At 39.5% G+C, this 27,137-nt stretch overlaps 1 protein-coding gene across 1 annotated transcript in view; it reads left to right on the top strand.

Annotated features, from left to right (window-relative positions):
* Positions 1-27,137, top strand: part of LOC127580118 (alpha-1,6-mannosylglycoprotein 6-beta-N-acetylglucosaminyltransferase B) — a 577,216-nt gene that overhangs the window by 351,219 nt on the left and 198,860 nt on the right. Inside the window, exon 8 of the mRNA XM_052033330.1 lies at positions 12-181. Within this exon, the coding sequence (XP_051889290.1) occupies positions 12-181 (170 nt within the window). The remainder of the gene's footprint in view (positions 1-11; positions 182-27,137) is intronic.

Here is a 27,137-nt window from a genome sequence, read left to right as displayed (position 1 = left end):
TTTCTTTACAGATTTTGGTCCACCTGGGTTTCTTGACAGAGGAAGCAGGTGATGTTTTCAGCCCCATTGTATCGAAGGGTGGTCCTTTGGGCGAGCTGGTTCAATGGGCTGATATCTTGGCCACACTGTATGTGTTGGGCCACAGCCTGAAAATTTCAGCCACTTTAAGGGAGCTCCAGAGGTACTGTACCTGTCAATCACTGAAATACTAAACTTACTGTTTTACGTTTACAATATATTTTTTTTAATTGTGCAAGAGCCACATACTTTAGATGCTGAAAATCTGAAATTGAAAACACAAACCTTGGAAATACCCAACAGGTCAGGCAAACATCAATGAAGAAATTCTCACCATTACCTTCAACGTGCCAGCTCAGCCTTTAACCATCTGAGGGAACACCATTCGAAGATCCAGATCTCAAACCCAGCACAAAGCTCACAGTGATTGCTGCCCTTCAGTATGTTTCTGCAAAATTGCCTGCCAGCAGCAGAAATATCAAAGCAGTGGCGAGTCATAGCGTCAGGGAGAGATACAGTGCAGAAACAGCCCCTTCGGCTCACTGAGTCCATGCCAGATAGTAAGTACTCACTCACACTAATCCTATTTCTTTTATTCTCCCCATGTCCCTTCAATCCTGCCCAGATTAACTCCTACTCACCTGCACACTAGGTGCAATTCACAGTGGCCAATTAACCTACCAACCTGCACATCTTTGGGATGTGGGAGGAAATGGGAGCACCCAGGGGAAAGCCACATAGTCACAGGGAGAAGTTGTAAATTCCATACAGACGGTGGCAGATGTCAGGATTGAACCCGGGTCCCTGGAGCTGCAAGGCTTTGGGTCCCTGGAGCTGCAAGGCTTCAGCTCCATCAGCTGTACCACGACCACCAATGCCATCGGCACAAAATCCATCGAATTCACTGGCACGATAAGTGAATCAATAGCAGCATCCTTTCTCAGGCCAACATTCCCAAAACTGAGGTATTAATTAAATTCAGAGGCTCAGTCTTTTGCATGCCCTGGACACCAAACTTCTGAAACAGACACCTTACTTCAAGCCCCAAGGGATTACCAGGTGGACAGAAAATGATTTAAAGATATTCTCAAAACTTTGATGAAATAGTGTAACATTCCCATCAATTCCTGGGGGTATCCTTGGACCATGATCGCTCAAGGTGGAGAAGGGATTTTTGGGTTGGCATGGAGAATCTTGAGTCCATTCACTGTGAGCACACAGAAGCTCGAGATAAACAGCAGAGGGATGCACCACCTCACAAGTCCACCCATACCTCACTTCTTACCTCACCTGTGGCAGTCCGTAGTTCCAACATCAGTCTCATCAGCCACTTCCGAACTCACAGCACTGGAGCGAAAGCAAATCATCCTCGACCCCGAGGGACAGCCTTAGAAAGAAGTAAAATAGAAGAAAAGAGTTTTAACTTTCTTTTCGCAACTGCAAATTTACCTGCTGAATCTTTCAAGCATTTTCGGTTAATATTTGGGCTCTGTCAATTACAAGGTTGGCTGAAAAAAATTGAACACAAAACCATTCCATCTTTACACTATATTAGAAAGTGTGTTACAACATGGAGCTGAGGGAAGGAATTTTGTTGACATAATTTTATGGGTCGTTATTAATACAAAGGTATGTACAACTATAATTTTTAGACAAACTTCTTGAATGAAAGATATTTATCTCAGTCATGTATGGTAACCTTTTCCTTATTTATTCATTGTTTTGTGTTCTGTGCATCACTAACAAAGCCATATTTATTGCCCATCCCTAATTGCCCTGAAGAAGGTGGTGAGCAGCAGGCTTGAATAGCTGCAGTCCTTCTGATGAACATACTCCCACAGTGCTGCTGGGGAAGGTAGATCAAGTGACACTGAAGGACCTGTGATAGATTTCCAAATCAGGATGGTGTGCAACCTGGAGGGAAATCTGCAGATGGTGGTGTTTCCATGCACCTACTAGTTGTCCTTTTCAGTGGTAAATGTTGCAGGTTTAGGAGGTGTGAATAATCGAGCCAAGTAACTGAAGTACATTTAGTTCATTGTACACACTGCAGCCTCTGGGAACAGGTGGTGGAGGGAATGAATGTTTCATGTAGCAGATGAAATGCATTCAAGTTGGCTGCATTGTCCTGGATTGCTTTCAGTTTCTTGAGTTGTTGGAGCTGCATTCATTCCAGCAAGTAGAGAGTATTCCATCACACTCCTGATTTATGTGTTAAGGATAGTGGAAAGGTTTGAGGTGTCAGGAGGTAAGTTATTCGCTGCAGGATACCCAGCCTCTAACCTGATTGTGTAGCCACAGTACTTATGTAACTGATCCAATTAAGTTTTTGGTCAGTGACAACCCTTGGTATGTTGATGGTGGAGGACTCAGCAATCGTAATACCTTTGAATGTCAAAGGTAAATGATTGGGGACGTTCATTATTTGACACTTCCATGATACAAAAGTTGGAAATACAATAAAAGTACTTGGCATATGTGTGTTTGGAAAAAATGGCAATTTAAGTGTTATGTATTATAAATGCATATACTTTGTACTTTTGCCAGTTTAGCTCTTGAACTCAATTTAATGTCCGATCAGAGTCTGCACTTCAGGAATGGGCCAGTACTTTTTTTTTGCCTAGATTTGATAAATGAATCTTAGAAGAACAGTAAGTGTATATTATGTTGTCATGGGATTTGACAGGCATGACGATTGCCTGAATAAGCAAAGAGGAAAAAAAAGGCAATAGAGCCTCAACTTAATGAATGTTCTACATTTAAAATTTCTCATAAGAATACTGGGGTACTGGTTCTCTTCATAACCAATCAAATTTATCAGGTAACTTGCTAGATCACATAGATTAAGGAAGCCCTAGTTAGATTCTCTTCATCCAAATGACATTAGTCACATGTACCTGATTAGCCTGTCTTAGTTAGCTTCAACACTACTGATTTATATAAAAAAAAGTCAACCAGCATTTCAAATTCATATTGCTGTCTCACGTTAGGCCAGAAGTGAATATCAAGTTAGAACTAGACTTAACTGAGCTTCTCAGTCTTACATTTCTCTGAAGCAAATGTGTGAACAATGGGCTGTTGGGTGGAAAACCAAAACTAACCAACCCAAAAGTCAATTCTTTTTAATCAAACCAAACCAGAAGGGAAACTAGTGAAGAAAATACAGACTAGAAGTTGGATTTCCGTTATTCTTGGTAGGCTAAATCATTGGTGCATTGAATACTGGTGCCAAATCAGGGCACCCTCAGAAAAAAGAATCAAACGCTGTGAAAGAAACACTGAACCCGGTACTGCAGTCCTCAACAGGGACCCTACTCGATTCAACACAGCTGTCAACATTTTGTTGTGCAGCAATCACAGAAAAGGCATCAGCCCTTAAAGACATAATCCCCATGGCAACCAGATAACAGCAGCACACACAATGGCTGTCTTGGATGAAAGAAAGACTGTAGTGGAGGGGGAAAGAAACACATACACATGCAGGCACAAACACAGATATGCATGCACATCCACACACACGCACACATCTCCAAAGGCAGGATAATTAAAAGATTACTTAGTATTAGTATCCACTCATTTCAGGCTAAAATAGTGAGGAATAGGAGGGAAGGCATCCACATGGGAGGTGAGTTTCATATATGCAAAGCTTAATCATAAGGAGCACAGCAATGCAAACCATCTCATAAGCAGAGGGTGTACGTAAGCTGCTAGGTACTCTCTCTAGCAAATGTAATTACTGAATCTTCTTTGATGATCAGTCGCAGACACCCACATTGCCATCTGTGCTGATGCATCACCATAAAAGTGTTTTGGCCGCAGCTGACAAGTGCAAGTATCATCTGTCTTGTCTTTGCAGGCATCAGGAGAGGCAGCTTGTTTTCCTCTCCCTGGAATGGGAGGTTTTGAGCAGGAGGAATCTGGAGAGAGAGGAAGGGGTGGAGTAATGATCATGTGCTTCGTCATGCCGAGCACCACCCCAGAGACTGGCACCATGACAGATGAGCAGATTACATTAAAGTGTGCCACCAGGAGATACATAAGGAAAAGGTGGGCTGTAGTCTGGCATTAGGCTTAAATCTGGTCTGGGGCTTTGCCAGATTGAAGGTGCAGGCAGCTATACAACCCTATAGGACACAAATGAGGGCTGTTATTTGGTGGCTTTCATCTCTTGGCTGATATTGGTGTACATTTCAGACTGAATGAGGGAAACGACAAGGAGCATGGATCTTGATGCTCTTCCTGGAAGTTGCATGGAGCCAGCAGACAGGGTGTCTCCAAAGGCCACTTATTTCTAGGGTTTGGCAACAGTCCCATCATGGACCATCCACTGGTGCAGACAACAGCTTCTGTGGAATTTTTCTGCTTCTGTACAGTGTCACTCCATTCCTGTCAGAGGTCTGGCCTCTGTCACACAGCTTGATATCTTCATGGAACAGCGAGATCCCATTCATGAGCATTTTGCTACTCTCATTGGGCAAAAGAATGCTCCCCATGAGCAGCTCATGGTTCAACAAGCAACAAGAGCTGCTGTACATCAAAACCTGAATGTTCTCCACAAGGGGAGAGATGCTGCACATCAACCCCTTGTTCTGTTGCATGACCAGAGGGATGCCACTTGTGAATAGTTCGCTATCCAACAGGGGCAAAGATATAGCATATGGGAACTCGTCTCCCCTTCCACCACTGCCACTTCCCCAAATCCCATCAACTCACACATTCCTTCATTGCAAGCAAAGTCCTTCTCAAATTATGCATGGAGCTGACTCCAAGAAGAAGATTGAAGAACAGGGATCATACTGTGAATCAAAGTCTATCAGCCAGATCAATTCCACATCTGGAAGTTGAAACAATGGAAATGTGGTCTGGTCACCATGTTTACCCACTGGGGTATCTAATGGAACAGGTTCAGGATATTGATGTCCCCAACAAAAGCCTTAAGTCACCCCAACCACAGGCTCCTAGGAGACAATCCTTCAGACTGCTCCTTCAGTTGACTCTAGAAAGCAGTCTGAGGCAGGCCCATCTGGGGCATGAGCTTCTTGTGGATTACTAAGTGTAACTGTGTAGATGAAAGGGAACAGCTTCACAGCAGTCAGTCTGCAACCACATAGGCAACACTAGGATGTAGCAATGTGTCATCCAAACCCATCTGCAAACAGAAAAGACACTACGTTGTGAAACCTCACGGACTAAAATCATGATTTTACATTTATGTGTTATTTGATTGTGCATTCTTCACATATATCATTATTTGGGGCAAATAATATCCTTCAATGTGCAGAGATAAGCCACACTGATGTGGCAGCTGCTGATATTGCTGCACATGTTGCCATGCCTTACTTGGTACCATGCATTTCAGGTCAACACACTCAAGCAAAACTTTGACATTGAGTATTATTTCCCCCTAAGAATTAAAGCTTCACTACAAAGGACCAAAAGATTGTGAAATAATTAGACTGATGCTGTAGCTGCCCTTATTCTGGCACTGATTGCATGTGATCTCCAATGCAAAGTTGATTACTATCTAAGTGCTCTTATCCTCTGCTTGTTTTGCTGTAAAAATAGCTGTTATTGCCTTTTCTGAGGGAAGAACTGCCAAGAAAGACAGATAAATGTGAAGGAGGTTGCATGGTGAGATGAAACATCTGATGTACATTGCCCTTTCTCTAGGAGATCCTCTTTATGCAGAGAATTGAAAGTGACAGGAATAGGTGAGAGGGTGTTAATGTGAAGAGTTTGCTTGTACAGAAAAGTATGATAATACAATGGCCGATTCAATTATTGCAAGCTAAGTGAAACACTATGCTTCACCCACTGATTGTTCATCACAAACATTAAAGGTCAATTGGTAAAATAGCTTAAAAATAAATTCCAAGGGAGCCTCACGAGGGATTCTTATTGCTGAATTAAAATGATCTTCCTCTAGAGCCTCACAAGGGATTTCTCATTCCTGAATGATTGTGAACTTCATTGGGTTGGCCTCTTGATGCATCTCTCTACACACTCATCATGCCAATCTCATCAATATGTTGTGATGTCCATTGCTTGATGACTTTAAATTTAGTTTATAATCTGGAGTTTAAAAAAGTACTAAAAAAAAAAATCTGGTCATTAGTAATGGTCACCACAAAACTACCGATTGTTGGAGAAGCTCACCTGGTTCACTAATGTTCTTCAAGGAAGGAAATGTGCCATCTTTACAAAGGAAGAACAAAACTGGGTGGACTTCCCACCATCAATCTGGACATGGCAATGTTCTTCCCAGTCCTGTCAACCTTGCAAGATCCTCCTCTCAAACACTTTGGGAATAGTATTTACGTGGGAGACTTGCTAAACGACAGGCTCACAGAACCACCCCTTACAGCAATGTACCAGACTCCTCGTCCACAATTGCTGAGTTCCTCCTGTTGCACTAGCAGGACAAGCTCACCAGAGGCATTAGACAATAGTGTATAGGAAGGAGAGAGTAGCACTGACATTCCTCAGTATTGACCCCATGAAGACTTATGGTCTGGTCAAACAATAGCAAGGAAACCTCCTACTGATTACCATCCATTGTCTTCCCTCAGCTGATGAATGAGTGGTGCTCCAACACTTGTAAGAAGCATTGAAAATAGCAATGGAATAAAATGTATGGGACTTCAATGTCTTTACTAAAAGTGGCTTTGTGGCACTACCACCTACTGGGTTAGCCAAGGCCTGAAGGTCATAGCTGCCTAATTGTGCCTGCAGTAGGCAGTGAATACAGCAACATGAGGAATAAACCTACTTGCCCTCATCCTCACCGATCTATCTGTGGCAGATGCACCTGTCAATGATAGCATTGATAGAAGTGACTGACACAGTCCTCTTGTCATGCCAAAGACAACACAATCATGAGAAATGGGATAGACTCGGAATGGATCTGGCAGTTCAAAATGGGGCATATATGAGGTTTTATAGACCATCAGCAGCAGCAGAGCATAACCACTGTCATAATCTGTACTTCTATGGCTTAGTATATCTCTCACTCTGCAGTTATTATCAAACTGGAGGATTAAAGCTAGGTTACTGTGGAGTACAGAATGCCATGTCAGGAGCAGCACCCAGTGTACCTAAATAAAAAAAAACAACCTAGTGAAGATGAAATGCAGGACTATATGTCCGATAAACAGTAAGAGCAGAATTTAACAGACTGAGCTAAGCAATACCACAACCAGTGGACCATATCAAAGTTCTGCCATATCTGGTCATCAAGTGTGGTGGACAATTAAACAGCTAATGGGAGGAGAAAGCTCCACGAATGGCCCCATACTACAAATGTTAGTTCTAAGGACAAGGCAGAAGCATTCTCAACCATGTTCAGCCAAGTGTGCCCAATGGTGATCCTCACCATCACAGAAGCCAGATGGTTGTGATTGCTGGTGGTCAATCAAACCAGCCCTCAGGCATCCCTGCAGGAGTTCCTCAGGACAGTATCCTCGCCCCAACCATTTTCTGCTGCTTCCTTAATGACCTATTATCCATCTTAAGGTTGGAAACAGGGATGTTCACTCATGGTCACTCATTGTTCAACTCTATTCACAGTTCCTCAGCTAATGGAGCAGCTCATGTATCCATGTTGCCAGTCTTGGAAACTTTCGGCATTGCCTCATGAGTGTCGGGAGACACTCATTTCAATGACCCTCTCCAACAAGATAGAGTCTATCCAACTACAACATTAAATTTCGTTACCATCAACAAGTTCCCCCCCCCCACTACTGTCAATATCTTGGGGGGGTCACCATTGACCAGAAATGCAATTGGACTGGCCATGTAAATACTGTGGCTTCAAAACCAGATCAAAGTCTGGCTATCCTGGCTTGATTGACTCACCTCCTGATACACCAATGCTCAATGCTTTTCCACCATTTACAAGGCATAAGTCAGAAGTCTGTCTTCTCTACACTCCTGGTTTAATGGCACTGACACACACTTGCAAATGTTGCAAAGACATGCCATTCTTAAGCGGATACGGGCATCAATCCTAATGTTTTCCCAAACATGTTCCTTCAATCTGGAGAAGGAAGCAATACATATCAAAAGAAAATCTTTCTGCATTAATGTTCTCTTAAAGAGTAAAATTGGATAGTATCTGCAATATTAACAGATATATATGAGTTGGGTGTGAGATTGTCTTTGTTCTGTTCTCCTGAATGAGTGGAGTAAATGCGCAAAGATATTTTACTTTAATTACTAACATTGACAAGACTAAATCATTTGAACAGAAAGTGTAGTTCATCTAAAAGCAGTTTAGATGAAATTAAAACCCATTTAAATCAAGCAACTGGTATGCCACCAAATACTGTTAGTGTTAAAGTCTGTCCTTATTTCCATCATCATTTAAGATGAATATTAAGTATAACTGCTGTCCAAGCTGGGGAAGTGGGTGAATTGAACTTTTGAACTATTACTAGCTCACTCAGAATGACAATTCAGTCTTGAAGGACCCTACATGTAACTTAACTCTATGTGAAATAAAATCAGGAATCAGAAATATAGTTCAAAAGTTTTTAGTAATTGTATGTCAATGCTGCACTGTCACAACCTTGATGGTTTATTAGATGTCAAACAGCATAATTTCCTAATAATGTTAGTTGATTCTTGTAGTGTCTGCAGGTTCTTTGGTGCTGCATACTGAGGCAAATAACAGAGGTAGCGCTACCCAATAAAACACTCTTTATTAAGTATTCAATTTAAAATTGACTTCAGTGGTAGTGCAACAATGTGCCACAAGTCATACCACATGGTATACTCAGTTATTAAAGCCATACCAGCTCTTGCTCATTGGTGGACTCCTAACCTGTAGGACAGCTGTTGGACATTATTGTGTTTCTTTTTCTCTCTGGGCTGTTCCTTTTAGGCCAATGTTCAACAACTTCCAATGGGGTAGTATACTAAAGTCAATCATGAGGTAATTGATGTTCCTTTCAAAAAGTTGGCTTTCTATTGGCATCTGCTTATAAAACTTAAATTAATCTTTTTGAGTAAAGGCCAGATAATCAAGGTCTGAAGAACAGAGCATGAAGTAATGTTGTCTCGGTCTTTTTTCTATTTTTTTAAATTACTTAGTTCTCATTTGTTACAGATTGAGCCTAGCAGGCATCTTGCCTATGTGATACTTTCACACCAGACACCTAAAATCAACATCTATGTTGCAATAAATATAATAACGAAATTGATCCCTTGACTAAAGGTAGCTAATAAGTAATTCCAGTAGATCAAAATTCTGCGTAATAACATAAATGTAAATAGTATCGTGCTAATTTAGTGTAACCGGGAACGTGTGAACACATTTGAATGCTAACTCACAGCACAAAGAGTGTAATGTGATCCGTTGAAAACATTTTATTGATTGTATTATGAGAAAATGTCCAAAATAATTATTCTACTGACTTGAAGAATCTAGCATACTTTATGTAATAGAACCAAGCTGAAATAAAAAGATTAGAAACTAGCAGGTCAATTCAAAATCTAGTTTTTTGTTAACCCATTGAAATGAAAGGAGAGTTGAGTCTTTTCAGAAGCAAAATGAACAAAACATGGTTGTGTAATTACTTTATACTGGTAAAGGAAGAAGTACTGAAACTGGCTATAGAGAAAATATTAATTTCATATTCTTGAAAGAATTATCATTGTATGACTTGGATGTTTTAGTGTAGAATTTGATCTTTCCACGTGGTTTGACAATTCCCACACATCATCCCACAGGTCTTGATCAGACTAGTTCTTGCAAATCTTTTCTGCAGGCTAACTTCTGAAGCATGGATTTAATCAGTTTCTTAATTGTAGATTTAATGCAGCATTTATTGGTGTCAAGAGAACACTAAATTCTTACTTTCAACTTTACAAGATTACCTTTTAATTCCTGTTATTTATTAACAATAATTGTATTATAAGCTTGATAAATTGAACGCTTAATTAACATATTAATAATTTAATATTGAAGTGCTTTCATCAAGAAAACATAGATGTGTGAATTACAAAAATGCTTACTGCCACATTCAAGAAAGTAGTAGGTGTCCTTTTATTGGTTTTGGATGCTGTTAACGTGGAAATAATTATTAGTGTGAAATGATTTGCTGCATATCACTTTCTGCATTGTGTTTGAGTGATGGAAATTATGGAATATATTTGGTGTGCATGCTAATATATCAGCCTCTACTAAAATCAAGACAGATTTAGCCATCAGGAAGAGTTGAGTATTATGTCACAATGAATGTTTAGATCAATAAATCAGTAGAGAAGGCAGCTGAATATAAAGAAATATGTGGTAAAATTAAAGATAATAAAAATAATTCAGAATTACTATTTGTTAAGTGTCAGAGCCAGGAGATGAACACCCATTCTTGAACTATACTTTTGGTGCATTTCTTACATTTATAACAGTTAATTAGGGTCTTCAGTGCACAACAAAAAATTCCATTCAGTTTGGCATTATGCTTGTGGACTGAGCAAAGGTATTCTGCAAAATGAAAGCGGTCACCCCATCTGTGTTTGTTCACCCTGTGATAAGAAAAAGAAATGTTTACCTAAGGTCTTGTCTGCATGGAGTTCACAATCCCTTTGTGACTGTATGAGTTACCTAAGACATGCTAATTAATGGGTCAACTGGCTACAGTGAATTGCCCCTGGTAAAAGCATCAGTGAGGAGTCAATGCACATCTGAGAGAGAATAGGTTACTAAGAAATAATTGGGGAAATGGGATTGATGCACTTGCACTGAGAGATTGCATAGGCCTGATGAGCTGAATGGCCTGCTATGTCAAGAGAAATGTGAAATAACACAAATGGTGACAGGATTGGGAAAGCTGTGAAACAGAATTTGACCAGAAACTGATCGAAAAATGTCATGGTTTTCTGGGTTTTATCTGGAAGATTTAAAAAAATCAAGATGCTGGAGGAACTCAGCAGACCAGGCAGCATCCATGGAGAAAAACAGACAGTCAATGTTTTGGGTCATGGTCCTAACCGGAAATGTTGACGTCTGTTTTTCTCCATGGATGCTGCCTGGCCTGCTGAGTTCCTCCAGCATCTTGTTTTTTTACATCTAGATTCCAGCATCTGCAGTCCTTTATTTCTCCTTTATCTGGAAGATTGTTACACTTGGCTTTGCAAAGCCCTGGACAGAATACCCCAAAGATACAATGAACAGTTTTGGGCACTGTACCTTATGGACCATGCATTGGCCTTGGAGAGATTACAGGACAGATTGGTACTTGGACTCTAAGGGTTAAATTATGACAAGTGATTCCACAAACCAAAGTTGTATCTCTTAGTATTTAGAACATTACAATGAGATTCAGTTAGAGTTTTTGAACGAGTAGGGTGGATAAAGAAACTACATTGACTGGTTAGAAAGTCAACAGTTTGGGAGTATCATCTAAAAAATTGGAACTGGCTCTTTCTGGAGTGAAATTGCTGAACACTTCTGTGTTCAAAGGGTGGTAGAACAGTAATTGACGCTAGGTTGGTTATTACTTTTAAATCTGAAATTGATAAATTTATTGTACATACAGATATAAAACAACATGACACAAATGTGGGTGCAAGAGGTGAAATCAGCCATGGGTCCATTAAATAACTGAATAGACGTGAGAGGTTGAGGAGCCTACTATGCTCCTACAAATGACTTGGGACATTTTCAAGAAGAATTTCAGTTGGCTTGAATATATATCATTGCTGTACAATGTCCTTGTATGTGTCTGAGTAGATTGATATTTGTAGATGTAGGCAGAAATCCAATGGACTCGATACAATTGTCTTGTGCTATGAATTGACCATGGGAAGGGGTGGGCTTAGCATCTAATATAGTTTTACTGTCAGGTACATGCTCATTGTAATGAGAAGAATTTTTCAGTAATGTTTTTTGGAAGTTGTTGAGCACGGTAATGGGAATCTGATCTCAGTTACCTTGTGGATTGTTTAGAACTATGTTATTTTAGGATTCATGCAGGAAAATGCATTAATCATTTCATCGTTTTATTCAGTGACACATTGAAACTGGTTGATCTAAATTTTAGTCAAGAAAATTTGTCTACTTCTGCTTTTCTCTTTTATCAATGCTTCAAACGCATTTATTAAATACGTATTTTCTCATTTGCTAGTTTATTCGTATCTCTATAACCTGATTACAAAGAACAGAACATTTTTTCAAATATTAATAAGGGCAACAAAATCACTTTCTTTTGGCATCAACTGAATCTCATGTAAATAATTTGATTCATGATCTGAACAAGCGTAATGGAAAAGCAGAAGAGTATTGAACAGATTAACCTCTGGATGCGCTAGTACAACAACAAAACATGTTTATCTGAAAGTGTCTGTGATTCTTTCACAGCAACACTCATAGTAAGCTACAGGATACAGAGTAATATTCGCCCATCTCTTCAAGTGTCCTTTGCCATGACATCAATAGGAGACGTCTTAAAAGATTAAACTCTCCTGGTACAACCTCCCTTATGGACCCTTCATCCAATTTTTAGTCTTTAGCACATCCTTTATTGGTGGCACACCTTAAGAATACAATCAGTATAGCTCTAGATAATGTATATGGATCCCACCTGGAAGCATAGGCTGGCTTTCTGACCTCAGGCCCTGATGTAAAATAATTGAATTCATTTTTAAAATGCCCAATTTTGTTAAATAGTCATTAGGTTTTACAAGAACATTGTGATTTAACTTCTATAACATGCCATTCTGCTGCTAAAGTGTGTAACTTAGTGTTTCATTTTAAGAGAATAAGTTGTTCATTTCTAGGTCATTTAAATGCTTATTACTCTTTGGCAGAACTTTGGAAGAGTTGTACCCTGATTTTATTTTACCAATGCCAGTCCTAAAGGTAAAGCTAGTTATGAAATTTCTTGAGTTCAATGAAAATGACTGGATTTTTTTAAAAATGTGAAACTGAAGTTTATATGTTTGACCATGCGGCACTTGAGTTGTCTGATATTATTCAAAATATATATCCACAGGCAGCATGTTAAAGCCATGACTTTGTGGTCTCCAATTAAAATACATGACACAGTTACCCTGATGGTACCTGAGATCATTAAAGTGCAATTTTTGGAAGTATCTTTTTCTTGTTCTCTTCTAGGGCGGCCCCTCGAAATTGAGAATGACTTGCTTCCACATGGTTTTTGTGTTTCTGAGATTCTTCCCAGATTAGGAAGTTGGTAGCTGACAGGTTGTGAGATGGTGCATTCCGCAGGGCTTCTGTGTGCTTTGGATGTATGGCATCCCAGTTCTCAAAATCATGCTGAATGCTCCTTCTCCACTTTGAGTGAGCAAAGGGCAGAGGTTCCCAGGAGTCAGTGAGGATGTTGCCTTTCCTCAGTGATGTGCTGAGCACATTACTAAGTATCTTTCTCTGTCCATTTGATATCTCTTCCTATCACAGAGCTCAGAATAGAGTATCTGATCAGGAGTCCAATGTCAGAAAATGTGGCTTGCCAACCTAGCTGACTGAGTGTCACTAAGACCTCAATCCTGGGGATGTTGGCCTGAGAGAAGATTCTGACTTTGGTTTGCTTACCTTTTATTTGGAGGAATTTTTAGAAACAATTTGGTATATCTCCAATGCCTTAAGGTGCTTGCCGTGTGTGGTCTAGGTCTCAGAAGCATATGGGAGATCAGAAATAACTGCTGCCCAGTAGACCAAGAGTTGTGTATCTTCATTTTCCTCAGTGACCGAAAGCTGTGCTGGGACATTGAAGGCTATAGTGAATGTTACCATCAACGTTTGCCTTCACCAAGACATGACTCCAGAAATGTTGGAGGTGATCCATGTTTTCCAAGGAAGAGTCATAAATGTTCATTGTTGGAGAAAAGTGTGGTGTAACAGTTGCAGGTTAGTAGAGGAATTTGGTCTAATGGATGTTGAGTGCAAGGCCCATCCTCTCATATGCTTCAGTGAATGAGTTGAACGATGTCTTGGAGCTCGGCCTCATAGTCTGCAAGTGCAAGTATCATCTTCATACTGCAGCTCAAACACTGAGATTTAAGTGACCTTGTTTCTGGAGTGTTGTCATTGTAGATTCAAGAGTTTCCCATTAATTCTGAAGTTTAGCTCCACTCCCATAGGAATATATCAGTCATCAATGCATATTCCCCAATTATGGAAACTTCATATAAGTCAAGGAGAACACTACTTTGACCCTTGAAAACGATCCTTCCGGGCAGTTTCAATTCCAGAGTGGCAAGGGACGCAAACCTCTGGTGAGATGTGAACAGCAAGAAAGGAAGACCATCTCCATCAGTCTCCTTCTCTTAACAACACGCTTCGAGCACGGCCTTGTCAAAACAAGAACCCTGTTTTGTCAGAGGGACAAGCAGGAGATGTAATGACAACACTCCAAGTCCAAGCACTGGCACTTGATAGATTATATCAGAGTGAACGAGCTCATCACCCGCACCATCACAGACAGTGATGACTGCTGGACTGACCCCTGCTTAATCTGTTCCATTAATTCCATCGACGTGGCCCCAAACATCACTGTCAACAGAGACATTGCTGCAAGATTAATGTCAAAGATCTCAAGGACCCCACATAAGAAGCTCTTCTCAGATAGTGCCTCACCGCCATCCTGTCAAATCCCAGCCTACACGAACCACAGAGTGTCAACTGCTTATGGGCTGCCCTGAAGTCCACCACAAGAGCCCCTTGGTTTCTCTACCAAGAAGAACAAAGACTGCTTTGATGAGAATGACAAGAGATTAAGAATCTCATTAATAACAAATGTAAAGCATTCTTGGATTGGAATCTCCACCTTTTCTCTAGGAAGAAGAAATAACTCTACAGATATTTGAAGACACACAATCATCAGAAAGTCTGGGACCAAAAGAACACTTGGTGAATGAGAGCACTCAGAGGCTCAGCAATTCACTGACAGCCATGACATGTTTGGTTTCTTCAGTGCTATAAAAAGCATCTATTGTCCAAACGCCCAAGATCCCACATCACAGAGCGCCAAGAACAGGCTGAACTCATCAGGTATAACAAAGCAGTAAACCTCAGTGGAAGAAACACTTTCAAGATATCCTCAACTGTGATTCCGTTCTTGACTCCATACCACAACAATCTATTCGGGTCAGCCTTGCTGCATTCCTCATCTTCACGAGTCCAGTAGGCCATACCCTAAATCAAAAATAACAAGACCTCAGGAGCAGATGGCTTCCACACTGAAATCCTAAAACTCGACAGTGAAAACCATCAGTCACAAATCCACAATCTCATCGCCCACACTGGGGAAGAGGATGCTACATGGGGGACATCAGAGATGCTGTAATCATGACGTATTAGCCCAGATTTTGCAGCCAAAAGTAAATAGACAATATCAGCTTTGATATTTGCACTCATGCACAGTCTTTCTTAAGGCTTTCACATTGGTACCTGTGGTGAAACCATATGGGACTATGTGGCATCGGAAACCTGAGAGTGATCATAGGAAGCCACTTCATAATCAACTGGATTGCAGAATTCTTGATTAAGTGTGCAGAAACTATTCAGAAAGTGTAAATAAGAATAATTAATTCAACCATAACCACATGCAGAAAACAAAATAGAGTTTGGAAGAAAGGATCATGGAAAAGACTCAATCAAAATTTTTTTTTAGTATCTCTCTTTTTATTAAACTTGGAAGGAATGGGACTTTACACTTGTTAAAGTTAATTTTCCATTCCAGAATGATTAATTAAGTCTTAACCTTGTGCTCAACGTTTGCCTGAAATGGATTTGGCCAAATTTTTCCTGATGAATGTAATGATATCTTTTAAATGTGCAATGACAGCATAATATATGTTTCAAAGACAAGTATTTCCCTGAGATACTTTGTAGCACAGCATCTAGAAGTACAGGGCAGCAGACAGAAGCATATTGACTTCTAAGTTTAAAGATGCATTTGCATCCACTAGAAGCTGCTATCTTATTTACACTGTGTACTATTGACACACAAGTTTGACATCACTTCATGATGTATTTGATCATGAATATATTCTGTATATGTGCACAGTCCAAAAATAACCTCAAACAATCCAGGCACATGTTAGTCTAGGGGCACTAAGGGGAATATACTTGACACAGGGGAGGAGAAAGGGATAAGAATTGAAGCTGCCTGAACTAATTTAAATATCAAATTTACTGTATGACCATATATTCATGGTAGTAAGGTGAGTCAGAAAACTACAATTAGTCACAGTAGATTTGAAGCAATGAGCCTCAAGGTCAAATTTAAGTACAGGAGAAATAAAGGGTGGTGCTTACGGACCATCAAATATAAAACTGCTAAAGAGGGAATGGTGCAAGAAGGCAGCTCAGAAACTATCCAGCTTTAACGAGAACCTTGATTTTTAAGATGAAGTTCTTGAGACAGTCAGTTCTTATGAAGAACAGATGGGGGTGTTCTTCACAGCAAAAAGTATTGTTTAAATCGCAAGAGGGGGAGACTGTGGCTGCTCAACATAAAGTAATACAAGAGCATAAGGAAAAGATTTTACTATCAGAGATAGCCTTGCATATGTATTCCAAGTCACAAGAGTGAATTTGATGCAAAAACAAGACTGGTGGGAAAATCTCCTCCCAATGTAAAGGAGATCATTCATCACTAGTAGACCAGTTTAGAGCAGCAAAATCTTCAACTGCACAAAGAAAGGGTACATAGCCTCAGTGTGCAATGCTGAAATCAGGATAGCAAGCCAGAATTTCATCAGCTAAGTAGGTTCTCAATGTAAGGGCAACTACAAGAAAGCCACAAAGAAAAGGCTTGTGCACTATTGATGCTGATGAGTGGCATGAAGAGTGACAGAGTGACATTTTTACATCTTATGCTTACTAATGATAATAATGGAAAATAAATCTTTTAATATTAGTGAACGTTGATGATCAATTAATTGATATGAACATTGATACAGCTGTTGTTTGCTCAATTATTGACAGCTATGTAGATCAAACATTTCAGCAAAATGATGTAAATAAAAAAAGCATGCTGAATGTAAAGACATATACTGGCTTGACACAGAAATCCTAAGTTAGATGTTATATGTAGTTTCTCAGAGCAGCTAACCAGCCAAGCAGACCAATGCCATTGCAAAGAGATTGACAATGAATTATAAGTGGATGGAAGAATATATTTGGTGTGAGCTCTTTTCAATCAGATCTAGATATGTTCCAGAACAATATGAAGATATGCTCACAGATTCATAGACTGTCATTAAGGGGTACAAAGCTCTCATACTGCATGCATAGGCCACTACCATATGCACTGAATGCTCAAGTAGGAGAAGTGATGAGCAAACTTGAACAAACCTGTACAGGTCACAACTATACAGATCAACTGGGTGACATCCAGTTTAAGGCCATTGTCAGGGTTAGACAATCTGAGAACGTCGATGAACTTCGATATTTCATAGATATGTTCCATTATTATGTTAAGTTTCTGTCCGACTCATAATACAACTGAGGGCACTGCATTAACTGCTGAGCAAGGAAGAACTATGACAGTTGGGAGAGGACTTACAAATAGCATCCAATCTTTGTAAGCAAAGTTTTAGTAGTAAACCCATCCTGGGCCATCTTAGCACCACTCACACATGAAAGCTTGTTTGTGATGCATCCAGTCATGGAGATGTGGCAGCAATAAGCGATATTATGGACAATGGCAAGGCAAAGCTCAATGCCTATGTGTTGCATACACCAACAAAGAGTAAGGGGAAGTATATTGAAATAGAAAAGGAGAGATAGGGAATTATATTTGGCATCATAAGGCTCCACAGATTCTGGTTAGACAGACTACCTACATTGGTCACAAATGACAGACTCTTGATGGCCATATACAGACTTGGGTCTGCAGTTCCCACAATGGCACCTTCAAGAATTCAAAGGTGGGCCATCCTTCTGTCTCAATATAACTATGATATCAAACATCGAAAAGCTGAAATATCAGAATGTACAGTGAAAGAAACTTTAAAGAATCAAATTATTCAAAGCAGATCAGATCTTATTATGAGGTATCATCTCATCAATTTGTGACCCATAAATTGATGCTGGACTCTACTGCAGGATACAACCCTACAAGAGTGCTGATCTATGGAAGACTTATTCTTGTTTGGTTGAATCTGGAAGGGAAGATGGCTGTTAAAACAAAGCAAACATCATGGCCCATGTTATACAGGAAAGAGCGTTCAGATTACATGACAGTTTTTTTGTGTTAATGCCACTGAGCAGATTGGAGATGAGAAAATAGGTTATCAAACTGAAGAAATATCCGGTTCCTAGAATAATCTTAAAAGAATAGGCCACCGACTCAGAACACTCCACATAGACTGCTTGATCCTAGTGCAAGATACTGTGAATAGTGACTGAAGAGAGTTGAGGAATGAAGCTTCAATGAGACAGAGGTCTAGACAATGGCCTTGAGGGTCAATGTAAGCAGCATTAAGTATAGTAATGAAGGTTGAAAAGAATTCAAAACCCAATCAATCAGTTATACTTGAAAATTAGTAAATGTTGTTTTCACTTTCCTTTTAAAGAGAGAAAATAGAGGTGTATAGATAAGTAAGTGATATTATTGCGTGGCATACTTGATCATGTGTGTATCATTGTACTCCTGTGCAGTCTGAGAAAATCCCTGAATAATTCAGAAACATTTTTGAGCTCTCTTTGTTTCCCACACATTACCCTGCAAATGTTGCAATTTATTTAACAATAGATAAGAAAGGTATAAGAGCATATGTACTATTCTGGCCATTATAGAAAATGCAAAATTCAGCTGTGTTTGTTTCAACCATGTTGTGACAATTTACTTTTACTAGATTTCATTTGATTAAATTTTCAAAAACCATTCCTATAATTTTTTTGAGAGTGTCCAGTGCAAACGATAACCAATAACAAATACATTGGCAATTTATAAAACATCAGTAACAATTACATTCTCTGCCATTAAAAATGTGATAGAGTAGACACAGACAGTTTCAAATAAAGTGATGTTAACTTGATCAGTTTCTTTCCCCTTTTCTCCTTTATACTGGGTACATTTTCACAGACGTTGCTTTTAATAACAATAGGAACATTGTGGTAGTTGACCCCCAGTGTGCCTTTCAGCTACTGAAGTGCAGCAGGGTGTAACTTACCATATCCTTTTAGAAGCACAGATTGTAATTTTTATGTCTTTCTGAGTCACTTAGCCTATTCAGCAGATCCACAAAGAGAATAGAGGCCTGACCAGCTTATTTTTTTCCCTTGTCAGCCCTAAGGTTAATGAAATTGTACTTTCTGTTTTGGCATTGATTTTCCGTGTGTTGGAAATGACTCGATATTTTTGATATTTTTTCAAGAAAACATAACACTGAAATAGTGTCCTTGACTGTTTGATTCCTGAAGCTGTCTGACACAGTTCAAAACAGATATGTAGAGGAAGCATGCTGAAGCCATAACCATATGATCTCCAATCAAAATACAGTAATTGATGCAGTTCTATAGGTGATACTGATATGATTCAGGTATAGATTTTGAAACACATTAAATCAATAGCACAGAGCTTATAATCAGCACAGCAGGAAAACAAAGCTCTGCACATCCACAAACATATGATTGGACTATAATCTTCACTCACTTATTTTTAGTTCTTTTCTCCTTTTTTTACCCAAGGTACCTATCCAACCAACTCCTGACACATTTTAAATTATTTTAAAAATAAATGATCAATTGAACTGCTTTTAAATTTGACTTACAACTGAAGGAAGCATGAAACTTTACATAGTTATCTCTTCTTTATTATCCCATGCAGATTGAATCAATGTAACTTAGGCAAAATTGCACCACAGGTCACCTTGCACTGCCACAGTTATGGAAAGGCTAATGCTCTCTAAGCTTTCAAGAACCTTAACTTTGGCACCACAATAAGACACCAATTCTGTGTTTAATATCTTCAATGATTTTAGTGCTTCCCAAGTCCCGAACTTTTCTCCAGGCACTCTGGTTGTTTCCCAAGTCCCAAACTTCTGCTGGTACATTAATTGGCTACTAAATATTACCCCTTGGTGTAAGTTGACATCAGAAACAAAATTAAAGGGGAGTCAATGGTATATAGGAAAAAGAATAAGTTACAGATGTATGGGGTCTTAAGAACAGGGCAAACAGGACTAATGAGGTTGTTCCCCAGTGAGGTGGCATGGACTGATGGGTTGAATCGCCTCCTTCTGTGTTATGATTATGTATAAGATTTTGTTTAATGAAAACCAGATCTAAGGATGCGATGCAGAGGGGATGATTAAAGTTTGCAATGACTGGTATCAGAGATAAGGAAGAAAAATCAAAATGGCCAAATAAAGCCAAAGGTTATTGAAGTTGGTTAGTTTTTCTCCTTGATGCTGTTGAAGAATATATACAATTCCATAGGCATTACTGAAGCTTCGATACCTCTACATATCTAAGTCAGCACAATGTCCTTGAGTAAATTGCCATTATGATGCTCCTTCTGTCAGACTGGCTCCTAGTTCATCAACAACTTAGAATAAATCCTGGAATGCCCTGTATTAGTTAACTTAGTTGTGCACTAGGAAATCCATTAAATAATTGAGTCATTGGAAAGATTTAAAAGCAGAAGTACTGCAAAGCCGTTATTTGCCATGGCCCCCATATCAAGAATTATATATTCTTTCCAAAAAGGGCTCTGTCCCAAAAGGGCTTGGTTCACATTGAGTGACATAGTCTGTGATGGCCTTAAATTTTTATAGAACTCATTTCTTTCTAAGTAGTTTGTTTTTATTCTTTTTTTTAAAACAGGCCATCACTGACAAATAGGTTTACTGCCCATCCCTAATTACCCTTGAAAAAATGATGCTAAGCCACCTTCCAGATCATCAACTTTTCCTGTGAGTAGAATTTGCACCACAAGATGTAGCAGCTGTTCGTATTGCTCTTGCAGAGATTACAGAAATCTGGGGCTTCAGAATAAAAACAAAAATTGTAAATACATCTGATCAATAAATTGAAAATGATCTTGTGCAATAGTCCACTGGTACCTTTCAGATGTAATGTCAGGTATTAAACAAACGGAGATTCTGTGAACTAAGTAAAGAATGTATTTCCTAACAACTAAAAATTGAAGAGTAGAAAATATTGCAAAGCATATGTTAAAAGAAAATAACTGTTAAACTTCAAAATAGATTAAAAACATTGAACATGCAGGAATCCAAATTCCTGAATAAGTGCATTGATGGTGTGTGTCTGACTATTAGAGTGAAATAGCTTGAGGCACTGAATATGTATTGTTCCTAACTCGTTGTTTCAGTATAATTTGGCTGTCTTCTAGTACAGCATATAATAATTTTACTACTAATAGATTGGCTTCTTCGTTTTGCTATTCCATGAGAACAACATCACAGCTGTAAGGTTTTGTTTTTGCATTGATTGGCAATCATTGGGGTTATCTAAAGTGTATTAAACCCTTACATCTGTAATTACTTCCTGTGTCCTTTTTTGATTATAAAGTTCTATATCTACATTTACGATGGGAATTACCCAAGCTTGAAATTGGGAAATTATCTAGTGCTCATGTTGGCCAATATGCACTGCTCATTGTACTGTCCTTATAATATTTAGTTCCATTCAATGTAACTAAGTATCAGGAAGGGTCTAAGTCAGACAAGAAAACTGCAGCACCCTACATATGCAGATTACAAAAACAGACACTCTGTTCTGAGCTCTGTGATGAGAGGATGTTAGTAAATGGGCAGCGCAAAAGGTATGCTCAAAGCTTTGAAATGCAGCATCCTCACTTCCTGGGAAACCTCTGCCCTATGTCCATTCAAAGTGGAGAGGAGCACTGAAAACCTCAAGGTCTCAGGAACATACTGAAGTCCTGTGGAAGTGACAGAAGAAATGCACCATCTTACAAACTACCTCATCAGCTACCGCCTGCCCCATCTATGGAAGAATCTCTGGTTCCCAGATTGGCCTCATTAGCCACCTTAGAACCCATAAAACTGGAGTGGAAGCAAATCATGCTTGATCCCAAGGACTTCCTATGAGAGTGACAGACAGAAAAAGAGAAAGACCTTATGCACTAACAAATAAACTATAATTTTTCACTGCCCTGTTTCTATAGCATAATTTTGATAGCACTTGCCTTACAAAGGATAAAAAGTAAAAGTAAGTCAGATTGATAGGAAAATGGATATAGTAATCGTCAGACAGAGCCTGCCACCTCTGACACTTACAGATTTAGCACAGTTGTGACCCTGACTGTACTGTGTCAGAGGTTTCAGTTGGTAATCCACTGAACAAGCAGCAATCGCATTCCCATCTCTGATATGTCTGAGTCATGTTGCTCTTTTTCTCACATAGAAATAAAAACAATGTTGGAAGCATTCAGAAAATCAAGCAGTTTTCATGGAGAGAGAAACAGTTATTATTTTGTTATTTCAATAACTTTCCATCAGAACTGGGAACAGATTGTGAAATACAATATTTGTTTTGACTGGGTAGCAAACATGGAAAGAAAAGGATGGTATTTCAAGGCACCACTGAAAACAGAAAACAAGAATACTTGGTACTCAGGTTGTGGTGTTAATCTGATGACAACATTGTGGGTTTTTAGGAGAGGTGCTAGAGTAGAGTCTTGATCTACCTTTTTGTATTTGAAGTCAGTGAACAAACTTTGGTTCAATCGGATGTTGAGAAGGAAAAAAGAACTTGAAGCAAAATGAACCTGATCTTGGAACCATCATCAACAATTGAGGAGACATGGGGACTCAGCATAAGTATGGAGGAGACACGAAGCTAAGAATGGTAGTAGAAGATTAAGAATGCCAAAGCAGCAGTTGTGACTAAGATCTTTGCAAAACATGAAAGGATTGGTGAGAAGTTAAATAGCATTGGATAAAAGGCTGATATCTCAATGTGTGGTTAACCCTTGTAAGTTTGGATTAGTATGAGTCATGCACCATATCTGTGCACCTCTCTCAAAATCATTATCATTATATCCAGTCAGTGATAACTGCTCTGCTAATTTCCCTGTTGGATACCCATGGAGTATACTTTTGTGAATTATTGTCACTAGGTGAAGCTAGGTGACAATGACTGGACCCAATTTTGCTCATTGTCTGCAAATGCTGGTGATTCCAATGGTTTAGGAAGCTACTTGGAAGCTGTGGTGGAAGGATGAGGAATGGGGACTCTGTTTTCCTGTAATGGTTCTGGATGCTCCATTGGATGAAGAATAGATGGCAGAAATCCTCTGTGCTCTGAGATGCTGGAAGCCAGCTCAGACCATAGTAAAGCACCAGTGGGAGGAGGCTCTGAATGACGGCATTGTGTGATGCTGTATTGCAAAGATTATAATAAACTCACGTACATGGTAAAGGTCAGTGAAGACGTAACAAATCCTATTTGCCAACAACAGTATCTCTGGCCCTTTAACACATTCCCATCACTCATCCAGTAACAGTCTCTAGTAATCACAGCTTGCCTAACTTTCATATGCCGTATCATATATTTAAAATAACTGCAAGATATACACACACATCTCTCATCATTTCCCTCCCACATTCTCTTTTTATATCATTGTGCATTTCTCAGTTCTGGCAGCCAAGAGCTCCCACCTGGATGAACACTAATAGAGTGAAGAAGGAAGCACCTGTCATTTGATCAGATAATTGCAACCACTGGATCTGCTTGCAGTGAGTAATTGAGTATGAGCAACCTTCTGCCGTGAAGAGGAGCTCAGGAACCAGCTCCCCGGAGACCATACAAAAGCTTTACACCAGAGGACTTGGAATGATGACTCCAAAAGGGACCCTGTAGACAAAGGCTGATGGACATGAAAAATCAATATGTTTTGAGCTGTAGACATGAAAATTTCATGCCATTGTTATCTTGACAGGCACTAACGTGGCAGTTTGCATCCTGCAGCATAATTGCAGGTGTGGATACATAGGTAGCAGGTTTCTGTGAGGATCTCATTGGAGAAGCAGAGTCTCATTAAACATTTCTCCTCTGATGTCTTATTATAGGAGAAATTTTCCTCAAATACTCTGACGAGGTATGCCCTCCAGGCCAAATCCTTTTCCCTGTTCTTTTTGTCTCTTCTGACACATCAGCATGTTGTCTAGTCTCTCTCTTCCCCCTCCCTTTCATACTCAGAGTGATGAGATACAACCATCAAGACCTCTGTCTCTTTTAAGTTGTTGTTTTCTCAAGTAGCATGAGCTTAGGCCTCAATGGTCCCTAACAGCGCATTCTCCAAATAATAATGAGATCCACTCAACCAACTCAGTTCCAACACAGTCACCATAAATCCTCATGTCATTGAGGATCCTTTAATTTGCAGTTTGAGTGCTCAGCTCAGGATTTGTGTACAAGGTTAACAAGTGATGCTGGCATGTATACTTCTGCCATGCATGCAATTTGCTGAGCAGTTTGAGCCAAGCTGAAAATGTATGCACATGAAGGAAATGGATGTCGTTTGTATTGCTGTGAAATAGTTTTATTTCACAGCTAATGTCTTTGTATAACTGGATAACTGGTAATCAAAACATTTTCATGGCACTGTGAAAGGAATGTCTGTCATCAAAATGTCATGAATCAACCTCTGAATTGCAGGAAAACAGAGACTGTGATTGACAACTGTCTAAATATTCAGTTGTCCCTCAATAGTTCATTGAATTGCCAGCCAAGATAATATGCTCAAGCCTGACACCGGCCATTTCCCTTCCAATTTGTGAGAGTGCAACCGATGCTCCATAGCTTCTGGAAGCATCTGAAATAAAACAGAGTAAAAAGCAAGGAACATTTGGATGCAGTTTAAAAAGTGTCTGGTACAGAAAGTGATCTGACCAACATTTGAGAAGAATGTATAAGTGTTGTCAAAATTATAATTTACACTTCAATATTTTCTCCACAGCTTTCATTCAGTCATTACTTAACTATGTCATGCCTTGTGATGGATAGCTTGGAAGTTGTAAAAAGTGCAAAATCGAGGTAGGGATAAGATTAGAACCTTTCCCTTCTATTTTGTGAAGGAAGAAGATCTTCATATATCAGCTCTGAAAGATAATCAGAAATAGGAACAGGAGGAAGACATTCGGCCCCTTGAGCCTGCTCTGCTATTGAACAAGGCTTATGTCTGATCTTCTACCTCAAACTATTTTCCACATATCCTTTTTTTTTGGATATTGGAGGAATCAATCTCATTTTTGAATGAAATCAATGATAACCTCCACTACCCTCAACGGCAGAGAATTCCAATTAAACATCTCCCTTTGAGTGAAGGAATTTCTCCTCATTTCAGTCCAAAATAGCTTCCTCTAATTTTGAGACTGTGACTCTGACTTCTTGGGGAGGGAAATAGTCCTTCCATATCTAGTCTGACAAACCCTCTATTTTGTACATTTCAATGTGATCACCTCTTGTTCTTCCAAGGTCTAAAGAACAGAGGCCTAGTTTACTCAGTCTGTCTTCATATGACAAACCTGCCATCCCAGGGTGAATCCTTGCCACACACCCTCCAGAGCAAGTATACCCTTTTCAGGTAAGGAAACCAAAATTGTGCACAATACTCCAGGTGTAGTCTCACCAAGGCCTTTATAATTAGAGCAAACCACTTCAAACCACAGTGACTCTTGTGTTCAGATCCTCTGGCAGTGAAGGCCAACATGCCATTTACCTTCCTAACTGCCTGCTGTCTCTGCTTATTAGCTTTTGGTTACTTGTGTGCAAGGACTCCCAGGTCCCTTTAAACATCAATACTTAAATCTCTCACCATTTAAAAAAAAATCTATCTCCTTCATTGACATCATATATTTTCTTTGTTTATTCAATTTTCTGGGGGGAACCTAGGTGTTGTTGGCAAGGCCAACAATTATTGCCCATCCTAATTGCCCTTGAGAAGGTAGTTATGACTGAATGTAGACTGATTAAGCAGTAATTAGCCAGGGTGGATTTGTCATGTCTTTCATGAACGACAATTCTGGGCCATTTTCCACATTGTCCAGTAGATGCCAGGGTTGGAATAGCTTGGCTAGGATGTAGATGTTCTGGAGTGCAACATTTCAGTGCAACAGTAAGGATATTGTCTGGTCTCATAGGCTTCACTGCATCCAGTTCTATCATCTATTTCTTGATATCACGAGAAGTGGCTAAAATCTGGCGTCTGTAATGATAGGGATCTCAGCAGGAAGCTGAGATGGATTATCCACTCAAATTTCTGGCTGAATATTAGCTGTTAATGCTTCAGCTTTTTCACTAGCACTCACGGGTTGGGGTCTGTCATTGTTGGGTTGTTCCTTTCGCCTCCTCTGTTAGCTGTTTACCAGTCCACCACCATTCATGCCGAGGTGTGGCAGAACTGCCGAGTATTAATCTGATCCATTGGTTGTGGGAACACTTAGCTCTGCTGTTCTTGCTACCTTGATGGAACCAGGATGAATCCACTGGCTTAATATAATGGCAGTGTAAGGAATATGGTAGGCAATGGTTTACAGATTGTGTTGGTCTATACTTCTGCTGCTACTGATGGTCCACAGCACCCCATGGATACCCAGTTTTGAGCTGATAGATGTGTTCTGAATCTATGCCATTTAGCACAATTATAGTACCACACAACATGACAGAGCATGTGCTCAATCTGAAGACAAAACTGTGCTGATTACTTAGATCAGATAGAACTGCTGCAGATGAGTTTGGACAAGTTTATCCCTCATGTTGATTTTCTCATTACCTGATACAGATCCAGTCTGTCCTTCAGAACTTGACTAGCTCAGGCAGTGGTGGTGCTACTAAGCCACTCTTGGTGATGTGCATTAAAGTCCCCCATCCTTACTTCATTCTATGCCCTTTGCTGTTTTTGATGCTTCTTCCAAGTGTTGTCCAACATGGAGAAGCATTGGTTCATCAAAGAATATAAATCAGTCAATTCATAGGACCTTTGTATCTGGTGCATTTGCCTTTATCTACATCTACTGTTGGGATTTTGTTAGTCAGTTCCAGACATCATGCCCAGACAACTGTGGGACCAATCACAATGATAGAATGTCTTTCACGTGACAGCACAATTTCTTACATTTATGTGGATCTCTTGATGAATAGCAGTCTGTTTTGTTACATA

The sequence above is a fragment of the Pristis pectinata genome, chromosome 18 (assembly GCF_009764475.1).
Source record: "Pristis pectinata isolate sPriPec2 chromosome 18, sPriPec2.1.pri, whole genome shotgun sequence".
NCBI lineage: Eukaryota > Metazoa > Chordata > Chondrichthyes > Rhinopristiformes > Pristidae > Pristis > Pristis pectinata.
This window is presented reverse-complemented; position numbering and strand designations above follow the sequence as displayed.